General features: G+C 52.6%; 2 protein-coding genes across 3 annotated transcripts in view; one reads left to right on the top strand and one right to left on the bottom strand.

The window, feature by feature from the left end:
- The window catches only part of USH1C (USH1 protein network component harmonin), a 46458-nt gene extending 38922 nt beyond the window's left edge, over positions 1-7536 (bottom strand). For both annotated transcript variants that reach the window (XM_025894471.2, XM_073883015.1), the window contains exon 1: positions 7408-7536. In XM_025894471.2, coding sequence (XP_025750256.1) covers positions 7408-7443 — 36 coding nt within the window. In that variant the 5' untranslated portion in view covers positions 7444-7536. The remainder of the gene's footprint in view (positions 1-7407) is intronic.
- Positions 7537-10187: 2651 nt separating this feature from the next.
- OTOG (otogelin) overlaps positions 10188-13098 on the top strand; it is an 84932-nt gene continuing 82021 nt past the window's right edge. The window contains exons 1-3 of the mRNA XM_025848543.2: positions 10188-10299; positions 10723-10786; positions 10958-11018. Of these exons, the coding sequence (XP_025704328.2) occupies positions 10188-10299; positions 10723-10786; positions 10958-11018 (237 nt within the window). The remainder of the gene's footprint in view (positions 10300-10722; positions 10787-10957; positions 11019-13098) is intronic.

Here is a 13098-nt window from a genome sequence, read left to right as displayed (position 1 = left end):
AGGGTCAGCACCCTGGTCTGGAAGAAGCCCATTGTCTTACCCGATGGTGGCTGTAGTGCTGGATAACTATTTTCAGAAAGGACTTGGGCCACTTGCTCAGATTGCACATCCCACCCGCCAGAAGCCCCCCGACCGTCCTTCTGGGTCACCAATGCTAGGGGCAACTCTGCCCTGGCCTGGCCTAGGCTGGGTTGGCCCCGACTTCTGTCCACTAGTCAGCCTCCTGACCACTCCTTCACCTCTCCAGGCCCCTTCAGTCCCTCGCTTCCCACGCCCAGGGGGAGAGTCAAGTTACATCATTTCAAGTTTGCTGACATCAATGGCTGGATCTCCAAGGTCAGGGTCAGGAGCTGTTTCATTAGCACCTCAATCCCAGGGGCACTGGCGGGTAGAAGCCCCAAATCCCACTCCCTGGGACAGTGCAGTGTGAATCTCTACACGCCGCATCCTTGGCTCTCTCTTTAGCCCAAGACTGAGTAAGAGGGCAAGAAGCACTTCAGACTGGGAGGCGGGTGGGGAGGCTCTGAGCTGTGCATGGTCAGGAAAGACATGACAAGACGGGGCTCGGACTCCCCTTAAATGAAGGCAGCGTTCAGGTGCGAGGAGGCAGGGCAGTCTTGCATGAGTCTATGACCCACTCTTTTGTGACCAGCTGGAACCGAGCTAAGAGGGACAGATCCAGGAGGCTGTGGCAGACATGTGCTGAGGAGTGTTGGGAAGGTGGTGACCCAGGGCTGAGCCAAGAGGATAGAAGAAAGGCTCTAGACTAGAGCAAATGGAGTGCGTTCGTCGTTCAGTAGACACCAGTGGGCACTTTGCGCCTCTGCACGGCACGGTGCTGTCGAAGACCTACTGTGTTCCAGGGGCTTTACACCGAGCGCCAGGTATCAGGAGAGTGGCACAAAGCACCCTAGAGCAGGGCCTCCCTGAGGCCGGTCCTTCGACTGCTCCTTGTTTGCTCATTCAGGCCATATTCTCGCTTACTGACTGCCAGCCGTGCCTGAGGAACTTGACATGAATTATCTTTAACCTCCCAACAAACCTCTGACGCGCATGGATTAGTATCATCCCCACCTGACAGCTGAGGAAACACGGGTCCGAAGAAGCAGCAGAGCGGAGACTCCAACTCATGCCCGCTGGCTCCAAAACCTCTGCCTTTTTCTGCATCACCACATAGTATCCACTTACCAGATAGAACTTTTTGGATGCATTTGTCTAATACACATTTATTGAGCACTTACTGTGTGCAAGACACTGTGTCTTCTTTTTCTAATTAGATTTAAGAAGCTTTTCCTTTTCAGGGCTCCTGGGTGGCTCAGTCGGTTTTAAGCATCTGCCTTTGGCTCAGGTCAGGATCCCGGGGTCCTGGGATGGAGCCCCCAGTCTAACCCGCCCCCTGCCCCCACTCGTGCTCTCTCTCTCAAATAAATAAATAAAATCTTAAAAAAAAAAAAAGCTTTTCCTTTTCTTGGATCTCTCTTGATATGGGCACAGAAACCCTAAAGGAGCCCACCACCTACAAAGACTTTACCATCTCAATTCCTCCTTCCCGGCCCACCTTGTGTCTGGTCCCCTCTGTCCCGTAGCAGCATTCTCTGGCTGGTGTTCAGTGGGCTCTCTGCTATCAGTCTATATGGTGGGGGAAGAGGGGGTTCAGGCCCCTTGTCTGCGGCACTTGAGGCAAATTCTGGGTTTAGCCTTGGGCCCTATCCAGCCTCATTTCCCAGCATTCCTCCATTTGGACTGGCCCTTCAGGACAGCACGCATGGGGGGAAGCAAACAACATTCAGCTCATGCAAATACAACCTCAAGTGTGCACCCAGCCAGCCAGCGAGAAAGAAAGCAAGAACAAATTAAATAATGCATGTTGTTCCACACGAGGAACATCTGCCCTCCTCAAGCTGTTGTGGGGATTAAATAAGTGAATAGATACAAAGTACTTCCGACAGTGCCCAGGGCTCCAAGATTTCAAGGGCTCCGAAATGTGTGCTGCATTTCTTCCTTTGTGCCCCCAGACCCACTCTGCAGTCTTCTCTGTGCTGCCCTGTGTCCCAGGAGGCTTTGCTGGGCTCCCTGCCCTCTGACACCAAGCCGGTGGCGAGAGGGCCTGAGGAGATAGGATATGGGGCTCTGACTCCCCAGCTCGCTCTCTGCTGGATCATCTTACAGGCAGGTCTGAGCTTCTCTCCGCAGCCATGGCTGCCCGCCCCCCCGACTTCCTTTGCCCCATCGGGAGCACCTGGCCTCCTCTGCAGCCCCCCGGGCCCGTTACCACACCTTGTTGACTCCTGTGTCCCTGCCCTTCATAAAACTCTCTCCAGTTTCCCGTTTGGCTGAGCTGCATGCTGCCTCGACCCTGGGTGGTGTGAAACACTGGCTCTGCTGGTGAAGCCGGCAGCATTTTCTCTCTGTGAGCTCTTCCTCCACCTTCAAGATACCTCAAACGTCAGCTCTCCTTGGTCAAGCCTTCCCTCGTGCTCCTCCACAACGCCTGTCCTGTCATTCTCTGTGCAGGCGACACCACTTTGTCCCCACCTCTGCCATGGCACTCGCCAAGCTGTGTTGTACGTTCTCTCTCTTTACTCTCCCGTCTGCCCACTCATCTGTGTGTGGCCCAGACCCAGGCCTGGGAGGAGTGCGCCGGGGGAGGCCAACAAGCCCCTTCCCCGCCTGGGTCTGCACTTCTCTCTGCTTCATTCTCCTCATCTGTGAAACGGGGATAAAAGTACTTGTTTCGTAAGCTTTCATCCTTCTCTGAGCGATTAAGCATTGTTTTTTTTAATTATTCCTTGAGTTAATAATCATTAAATGCTTGGCACAATACCTGGCAAATAGTAAGTTCTCAGTGTTTTTTAATTTTATTTAACTAAATGAGTGAGTGAGAATAGATGAATACAGATTCTATATTCTCAGCAGCTGGCTGACCCTGGGCCCTCATAAATGTTGGTGGGATGAATGGATCCAGCCACACTTCCTCCCAGACCTTCACAGCATGCATCCTGGGTAGTACTGGGTCTATTTGACTCTTGTTTTATTCTTCTTCATCTTTTCAAGACACTTGTGTCCTGCTAGTTAGTTGGTGGCATCTGACCCAGTGCTTAGCACAGCTGAGCATGCCCTCCTTCCCTTGCTTCTCCTACCTCACTTGCTGTTCCTTCTCCTCTAAAGGTTGGGGTGCTCTGACTCTGTCCTGGGCCTTCTCTTCATCTGCACCATGTCCCTAAGTGACCTCATCAGTCTCAGGGGCTGAACTACCATTTATTCCTCAAGAACTCTCTGAGGCTCCACCATAGATCTCTCCCCACCATCTTCAGACTCCCACAGCTACCGGCTTCTTAGTCACCTCTCTGCTTAATGGTTGAACAGGCATCTCAAACGTAAAACGTTCAAAATGGAGCTCTTGGTTTCTGCCACCTCCCCTCTTGTCCCCACCAACCTGCTCCTCCCAAAATGTAGACCCCCTCTTGATGCCTCTCTCTCCATACCCACAGCTGCCCATGAGCAGAGCCCGCCAGATCTACCTTTTCTTGGGTTCTGGGTCTGACCACTCCTCATGCTAGTCCAAGCCCCCATCTCTGGCCTGGGCTGCTGCAGGAGCCTCCTGTCTGGGGTCTCCCTTCTGCTCCTGGTCCCCTCAGTCTGCTCCCTACCAGCACTCGAAACAATCCCTTTTATTTTATTTATTTTTTTAAAGATTTTATTTATTTATTTGAAAGAGAGACACAGCGAGAGAGGGAACACGAGCAGGGGGAGTGGGAGAGGAAGCAGGCTTCCCGCCAAGCAGGGAGCCCGATGCGGGGCTCGATCCCAGGACCCTGGGACCATGACCTGAACCGAAGGCAGACGCTTAACGACTGAGCCACCCAGGCGCCCCTGGAACAATCCCTTTTAAATGCAGACTTCCCGGGGCACCTGGGTGCCTCAGGGCTCCCTGCTCCGCGGGAAGCCTGCTTCTCCCTTCCCCGCTCCCCCTGCTTGTGTTCCCTCTCTCGCTGTGTCTCTGTCAAATAAATATAATCTTTAAATAAATAAATAAATAAATAAATGCTGGCTTCCCCTCACTCTGAGAACCCGAAGTCCTGACCAAGGCCTTCGAGGCCCCCACCCCACGCTCATCCATCCCTCATTACTCTTCAATTCATAATTCCTCTCAGAAACACCATCCTATCTGCTGCTCTTAAGGCAGGGCCTTTATACTTATTGTTACCTCTTCTTGGAATGTTCTTCCATATATATTCCCATGGCTCCTTCCCTCACTTCTTTCTGGATGTCTGTTCAAATATTACCTCTTCAGAGAGACCTTCCTGACTACCATCCGGTTGCTCTCTCTCCTCTCACCCAGTTTATTTTTTCATAGCATTTGTCACTACTTTGCATTCTATGATATTTGTGCTGGTTTACTTGTTAACTGTCTTCCCCGCTAAGGAGCCAGGGACTTTGTTTTATTACTCAATGGCTACAGTACTGTTGGGCATCTATTAGGAGCTCAGTCAACGTTTATTACATGCATGCATGCATGATTAGCAAAACACTGCAAGGCAGGGGCTCTTTCTGACCTCCTTATTTATCCCCTCTTCCCACCCCAGGGGCCTGGCCTTGGGCAGGGTACACTACAGATATCCATAAATGCATGATTGTTGACCAGGCAATAAAAACCTTTTTGAGCAAATGAGTAACCAAGTTCCTGCAACGTGCAGCTGCAGTGAGCAGAGGGGGAGCCTTCTTCTGAAAATCTGGTTCTTCAGGGAAGAGGCTTAGTCTCTGATGCTCCCCTCCCCACTCCTTGGTATCCTGGCCCAAGGCTGTTCCTGGGAAGAACTTGCAAGTGCTGCTGATATCCTTGAGGAACTGTGTCGGCGTAGAGGAACAGACTCTACTTATGAGCCTGGAGCCTGCTGGCTCCTTCAACAGGATGCTGTGCAGGTATCTGCAGGGGGCTGTGGACCAAATGGTTACTACAGGCCCAGAGTAGCCAGTCCTCAAATTCCTATTTAGTCCTAAAGGTCCAGTGAAGTAAGCACTCTAAAGCTCATCTCACAGCTGAGGACACAAGAGCTCAGAGAGATTAAATGACTTGCCCAAGGTCTCACTGGCAGTGAATGGCAGGGCTGAGCTTTGACCCCAGTTCTGCCTAACCCCAGATAATAGACAACAACAATGGGCATTTGTTGAGGACTCACTAAATGTCAGGGTCTACTTAAACTCCCTACGAGCATGTAGATCTCATCCAACACACACAAGAACCTTACTAGCTAAATATTATTGCTATCCTCATTCAACAAATCAGAGGACTGAGGCACGCAGAGGTGACTAACTTGCTCAAGGACACACAGCACGTTCCATGACAATATGCCACCTCTCATGCTACCTCCAACAACTAAAGATTTAGGTTACAAACCATTCCCCAGGGGTTAATGTGCCCTGCAATGCTAAGCAAGGGACAGCTAGAAAGTCATCAACAGGAGCTGTAAATTTCACCCAGTATGGCTGTATGCTCCCATCTGTATCCTCTGCTGCTTTGTCCTCTCCCCAGTTCCTATATGATCTTCAACCTGGGAGCGGAAGGCTGCTGCTGTCTCGGACGCAGAAGGGCACAAAGTCCAGCCTGGGGCCTTGCCCAGCCTGGTGTCTGCCCCGCCTGCACACACAGGGGCATTAATAGGTAATGACTCTTGTGATGAGGAAGAGCAGGGCAGTGGAAACACAGAGGCTTGAGGCCCGTTGGAGCCTGCATGGCCTGGAGAAGAGAAACAGAGGCTAATTCCAGGGTGCAGTCAGACACTCAGAGGTACCTCTGAGGGACCTCAGAGGTAATTCTTGAAAAAGAGGCAAAGACTAGTACCCATAGGGAAAAGGCAAAAGAGGACCTGATGTTACTTTCTGCCCAGGGGCAGGAAACTGAAATTCAAGCCTGAGTCTTGGGGGAGGGGACGGGAGGTTGTGTTCCTTCAAACTGGGTTGTCTGAAATCTACACTCACCAAAGGTCCTCAGCAGCTGAAATTTCTCTCCTCACCTCCCTGTGCAACAGGATGCCCTGGTGGATACTGTCTCGTGCTCCCCTTGCTATTTGCCAGCCCCTAAACTCCTGCTGAACTTCTAGCTATCTCTCACTCTTAGAATACCCAAGGCCTCTTTTTTAGGAGACTTCACCCAGTATGAGCTTCCCCCTTTGTACCCCACCAAACCTTGACCCCAACACTCAGCACCCAGCCATGGGTAATTATTAGTGTGAGGTCTGCCGCCCACCTGCCCAGCCAGCAATTTGAGGGCACAGACGAGTTGTAGCACAGAATGAGTACTCAAAATACATTTATTAGAAGAATTATCGCCCCCTGGCCCTTAGCTCCCGTGCCCCCTACATTGGCTGGCTATTCTGGTTCCTCTGGGCCTCTCTGTGGGGAGAGAGGGGTTAAGCACCCTGACCCTGCCTACCTGAGCTCTACCCCCTCAGGCCTCAGAAGAGGTTTGGCTCAGTCTAAAGACACTGCCTCTCTGGGCATTATGAGGGTGTCGAGGACCCTGTCACCTGTCCCTCAGGCAGGGCCTGTGGGTAGCTCTAGAGACCTCTGGCCTCACCCGTGGGCTCTGACGCATCCTGAGTCCTGGTGGGGAGGTCCACTGGGTTACTTCCAATGGTCCTCTCTGGCCTCAGGGCCTCAGCAGCTCCTGCACAGCTCTGGAAACAGTTCTGGAAATGCCCTGGGTGAAATCCAGTAGCTTTCGGTGAGGGCCTCTGAGAATCCTGGACCATCCCTGAGGTGCCTTATTGGGACACACCAGGGGAGATGTGGTTCTGTCTGATGACTTTGGCTGACTCTCCCTACTTCCTCCCTTCCTCGCACTGCCCCCTGGTCAGCACCAGTTCCTCAGCTGCTTCTCATGCCCTAAGAAATGCCCTGAAGCGGGGGCTCCCTAAAGTGCTTCTAACTTGTTTCTTTTTTGGAGGTCAAAGGACAGAGAGAGACACCAGTTTCCCTTCCCACCAACCCCCATGTCTCCGACGCGGTCCCATACCGTCTCCATATGCTCCAACAGCCCTGAGCTTGGGGCACTAGGAGCTGGGATTTGCCCACTATGAGGCATGTCAGAGAAGCGTCCTGTCTCAGGCCAAGGCAGGAAGGCATTCCAACCCCAGAGAAGTCCCAGCCCTGGAAGGCGGAAGGAGAAAGGACACTTTCTGAAGCTCGGTTTATGGATTCCTACACGTGGAGTCCTAGTGCCCCCTCCCTTATTTTACTGGGGATCCCTGCTGGAAACTAAACAACCCTCAGGGGTCCCAGTCCATTCACAGCCCTAAGGTCGGGCTGGAAAGGGGGGGGGCGGGTGGCGCCGGGTATGTCCATCCCCCACCACTCTGCCAGGACTCCGGGGTCCTGAACGCCTGAGGGGTCCCTAGCAGCTCTGACCTTGTGCCGGAATTCTCGAGCCACCTTCCGGTCCATGGCTGGGCCAGATCAAGCCGCCTCGCTGCACAACTCGCTCCTTCGGATGCGCAGCCGCCCCAAGCCGGCAGGAACCGCAGCGGAGATCCACCGGGCCTGGGAGCGGTGGGGGCGGGGCCTGAGCGCGGTGGGGGCGGGGCCTGGGGCGGGGCTGCTGGGAGGCCCCAGACTCCTGTCCTGAAGCTTGTCGCCTCGCACCGACAATCCCGGAGCAAAGGGCCTGGAGTGCGTGTATGTGGTGGTGGTGGGGTGGCGGTGATTGGACTCCAGGACGGCGCTCCCTTTGGAATGATCCCCAGACACAAGCGGTTGAGGGAGAGGATCTCGGGAGGCGTGGGCAGGAGGTTTAAGACTTTTTTGTGGGGGTTGGAATACTTTTTTGAGGAGGTCCCGACATTCTCACAACGGTGGGTAGGGATAACTATGGATGCACAAATAGAGGCCCATTTGCGCGCTCCTGAGGCTTTCACCCCCTGTCAGCCATCTCACCTCCAGAGTACATTCTATAATGGCCTTCTCCATGGGCTTATTCCCAGTCGGAAGAAATCTTTGATCTGTGAATTCCTTGAGGCCGTGTCTTAGCCCACAGAGGCCTGAACCAGTGGGGGGCAGGCAGTGTCCCTCCTGAACCGACTTCCCCTCCCACCTCCCTAGCCCAATCCCAAACACACACACACACACACACACACACACACACACACACACACACTGAGGCATGAGGCGTGAGGCGTGGAAGGGCCTGGCAGGGACTACTGCGGACCTTTACCCAGGGCCCAGACCCCATTTGGTTCATTTGATTCATTTCAACCAGAGTTTGTTCAACTCCTAGGTCTAGTGCTGGAGTGTAAAGACAATGATGAATCAAGCCTGGGACAGACTGAGAGGGGAGAGGGGTCAGAAAAGAGATGATAAAAACAGGTGTGAATGGGAGAGAGTGGGATCTTCAATCATGGAGCTAGTGCCTGGATTTAACCCAGGGTGGGGTCCTGACCTGTTTGCACCATGTCAGGGGACAAGGGACAGGGAGATGGACAGCAACCCAAAATAGTGAACCACTTACAACTAACTTCAGGGACGCCTAAGGACCCTCCTCCTTTTCATCTTATCCCCCAATAGCTGAAATTTTGCCAACAGACTTATTTTTATTGGGGCTATATTATTGCCTAGTTTAGGATGTAAATCCTTCCTAGAGGTTCTTTAAGGTTCTTACCTTAAAATATTATCCATGTTCTCACCTTAGTATTAACTAGTTAAGTCCAAGATAAAAGGGGAAGACTTGTTGGGATTTTCAAATGTCCAGGAAAGACACTCAAAATATATCCCCCTCCAGCTTTCTTTGTTGATTCGCTACATCTCTTTACTAAGTCATATGGCTGTTATATCACAGTTAGGATCCAGGCAGAGTGGCAAATGGCCTTAAAAGGAGAATGCAGTCCATGGTCACCTCAATCCTTTTCCATGACCAGCACCCCCAAAGACTCTCTCCTTTAAATGTTTTGAGGACAGCACTGAGGCCTCGCTCTCCTCTCCTACGAATGTTCCTTTTCAAGCTTCCCTGCCTTCATCTATTCCCTAACCAGGGTTCCATCCTTGACTCCTTCCCCTTCCTCTCATCGATGCATATCGAATACTCTGTGTGGGGATGTGTGCTTTATTTACCACTATATTCCCAGAACACTTTGTGGTAAGAAATAGATGCTCAACAAATTTGTTGAATGGATGAATGAATGAATGCATTCTAAGTCTATATCCCTGCCTAGGGGTCTCCTGGGGCCACCGCCATCATCATCATCATCATCATCATCATCTCATAATTATCTGCAAGGCTTGCATCCAGTTGGTGTTCCAACACTTAAGTTGCTGAGAGAATCCTGCACAGGTTCCCAAGGCTTCCAAGCCCACGGTTCCAGCATTAAAACATTCCTCCTGGACAGGGAGTGTATCTTGTTCACAGAATTGAAGTGGTCTTTGTTTGTTGGTTGGTTTTGTTGTTGTTCGTTTTGTTGTTGCTGCTGCTGCTGTTGTGGTTAAAGTCTGGTCGTGAGGGGAGCCGGAATTTGGGAGTGTGATGCACTTCTGTCATTCAGTCAACACTTTTGAGCCGGGGCTTGAACTAGTGCTGGACATACAGAGGACTAAGTCACGATTCATTCCCTCGAGGTGCTCAAAACTGGGGGTAGAGTAGGGCCTTGGGGCCCTGGAAGCTGTAGTGGTGAGTGGTGGGAGCACAGACCAGGATTCTGCAGACTTAAGCCTTGGTTCTGCCACTGACAACTGACCACTGAGTGGCATGTCCCAGGGCCTCTGTGAAAGGAGAATGGAAGGCCAGACTCACACAAGCATCTTGGGTGTCTGGTGGAAGGGCCTTCCAAGGCCCAGGCTTCTAAGCTGGGGATCTTTGAGGAGTAAGGGATGTCGGGGGCTGCACTGGTTACCTCCTTGCTCCCCCAGGGTACTTAGGGCCCAGTGATCTGAATCCAGCCCCTCTGGGGAGGGGCGGCACAGGTCGAGAGGGGCAAAGGCTGGGCCACGCTCCGGCGCCTATGTTATGGTAATGAGCTGGGCAGTCCCGTCACCCTAGCTCAGGGAGGAGCCAAGCGCCTGGGAGGAGGGGCCGAGGGAGCCCCGGGTCCAAGGAGTGAAAGGGACCGCGGCCGCCGAGTGGAGGTGTGACCCTGCCATCGCAGGGACAGGCACTCGGGCCCCCGGCCCTGCGCCCAGGCTTCCCAGTTTCCGTGAGCCCTATGGGGTCCCTGGCCCTGCGCGCCCCCACGCCGGCGCTCTGCATGCTTCTGGCCTGTGTCTGGCTGCTCGGGGCTGAGCCGGCCGGCCAGTCCCTGCAGGTGCAGTCTCTCGGTGAGAGCGGTGTGGACTAGGGGGCACTGGGGGCTGGAGGAATGTTTAGGGGAACGGGTCAGCCAGGCAGGTTCTAGAGAGGGAGGAAAAAGGTTGGAGGGGGGGCAGGGCGACGGCCAAGGAGAGGGCCAGAGGGGGAGCAGAAGGAAAAAGAGGCCGGCGACAGCCCGGGGAACGGGTGCCAAGCTTGGCAGGATGGAAGAGATCGAAGGCGGGGGGCTAGAGAGAACTGGGCCCAGAGAGTAGGAGGAAAGAGGGAGACCCCTGTTGGAGAGGTCGCCAGAAAGGAGGAGAAAGGACTGACGTCTGTAGGGAGTGAGAATGGGGGGATGAAGAAGAGGCTTCCTAGCAGGTGGGGCACGGGTGGGGGGAGACCCAACAAAGGGAGGCCTGGCTCGAGTGGAGAGCGATCCTCCTCCGCAGGCCCAGCGCCCACACCCCGGGGCAGTGCAGAACTGCAGCAGCCTGAGCCAGCCCAGGATCCCAGGTGAGTAGGTGCAAGCTTGCGGCTGCCCCACCCATGGCTCCCATCTTTATTTCTAGTGTGGATGACCCCAGGGTTTTAGCACCGAGGGTGGGTGCACTTGGGGTGGTGGGGAGGCATGGCCCCTCCCCCTATCCCCTCCCCTCCCCCACACTAGGCTTGTTTCTCATCTAGCCACAGACATCAGCAGGTGACCCTTGCCATAGAGGATGCTACAGCAGTCATGGGAAGCCAGGTGAGAGGAGGCCTGGAAGGGGGGCTTCACGGGGCGGAGGGGGGCTTGTTTCCGTCTGGGACTGGGGCTGGCCGGGAGCTCGGTAGGTTGCAGGAAGGTTGTCTCTGCAGTTATTTGAAAGGGACCAGTGTTCCTAGTATATGTCTGAAGTATGCAAATTCATGGGACACTTGTATTCCCACTTAACTAATCTCTTGGGACCCCCTGGTTGGTTCAGTTTGGTTTTATTTTTGTTTTGTTTTATTTGGGGAGGAGGGCACTACGATGCAATCAGGACATAGCGGAATTCTCCCGTGCCCTGGGGTGAAAGCATGAAGGTGAGGGTTCTCTTTTACCTGCTTGGTCTGGGAAGGTGCAAAACCCCATAAGAGGCCCCATTCCATACCTTGAGCAGTGCTCCAGCAAAGGTACTTTGAGAGGAGAGACAAAAATTGGGCCACTTGGTGGGGTTTGTGAGGAAGGGCTGGTTGGGAAGGAGAGCCCCAAACTATTACCCTCTGAGACTGCACCATTCCATTGCCCACCCTCCTGAGGTCCTCCCTGCTTTCAGGAGAGTTGGTAGTTTTTTTTCTGCCTTTGCCAGATTTCTTTGGTTTCTGGATCAGGTGACTTGGGCTCTCTTTCCAGTCATGTCCTGCACTTTGTCTTTTCTACAACATGTTACAGATACGTTACAAAACCGGCCCACCCACAGCCAGATCCCCCAGAGTATCCTGAACCTCAACTCAGGCACCCTGGCCCCAGCGATCTGCTCTGGGCAGCTCCTTGTGGCAGCAGGTTGGGAAGTATCATTTATAATAGAAAACAATGTGCCCCAAATGCCTGCCCTTTGGAAATAGGTATGAAGACCCCAAGGCAGGAGGAGGTATATGCTTATTCTGTAAGGGGTAGATTAGCTAGGCTTTTTATTTCTTGTTTGCCCACTTTTCCAGGCCCCAAGTTTTAGAATCGCAGTCAGATGCAAGTTTGAGTGGAAAGAAAATGTTTGTTTGTTTGTTTTTAAAGATTTATTTATTTATTTGAGAGAGAAGGTTGGGGAGGGGCAGAGGGAGAGTGAGAGAAGCAGACAGCCCATCATGGGGCTCCATCTCACAACCCGGAGATCACGACCTGAGCCGAAATCAAGAGTCAGACGCTTAACCGACCGAGCCACCCAGGTGCCCTGTTACTCTTTTTATATATGATGAAATCAAGGTAGGTGGGTGACCTGTTGGGGCCCCCAGGAAGCAGGTGAAGCAAGGTCTACTGGTGGGGTCAGCCTGTTGCCCCACAACATAAATGCCCCACAGGCCTCCACGAATCCCTGTGTTTTGGTAGAAAATGACCCTTAGCCAAGCACCTCATTCCCCTGGCAGGACTCCTTCCTTGCTGGATTCCAGGATAGGCTTCCCTCCCTTTTCCCTGGGGAAGCATCTGGAGCAGACAACCCCAGTAGGTTTCTCACATGACTCCTTAGATCAAATAAGGGGTTGGAATGGCCTTCCTTTAAAGCCCCTGGAGTAGGCGTGGGGAAAGGAGGTCATTAGCTAGAAAGTGAACCTGAGGATCCTTCGAGAGCTTCTGCCTGGAATAACTTTATCTGTAAGGGTGGGGGTCCCAGACCAGCAGCTAACCAACCTTCTTTTCAGTGCTGCCACATTCTTACAGAGCACAGCCATTCTCCAGAGAATTGATGATATAGACCAGGATGGGGGAGGGGAATGCATTGTTATTTACAGGAACCTCAATTTCACTGAAATTTAGCCTTCCCTTTAATTATGCCGATAGGCTACAAACCACAATACAGCGGTAGCAGTGTCTGTGACTGGTCACCAGGAGAAATCACAGATATTGTCATATCACCTTACACTTGTTGGTATTTCCAGATCTCATTTATACTCACTACCTCAAAACACTGGCAGTGATAAGACCCGCTGCTAGATCTTGCTGTTTAATGTAGTTATGAGCACAAATATTACTAAATCGCGCATTTTTATAAAATATTTTCATGACTGTATTGCAATATAATAGATGTCCTTTGTCACCTTATGTTTTATTTTACGTATTTATTAACGTTATTCTGAGAATGGGTCGATAGGCT

This window comes from Callorhinus ursinus, unplaced genomic scaffold, assembly GCF_003265705.2.
Source record: "Callorhinus ursinus isolate GAN/ISIS: 27379988/994484 unplaced genomic scaffold, GSC_fseal_2.0 scaffold49, whole genome shotgun sequence".
Classification (NCBI taxonomy): domain Eukaryota; kingdom Metazoa; phylum Chordata; class Mammalia; order Carnivora; family Otariidae; genus Callorhinus; species Callorhinus ursinus.
This window is presented reverse-complemented; position numbering and strand designations above follow the sequence as displayed.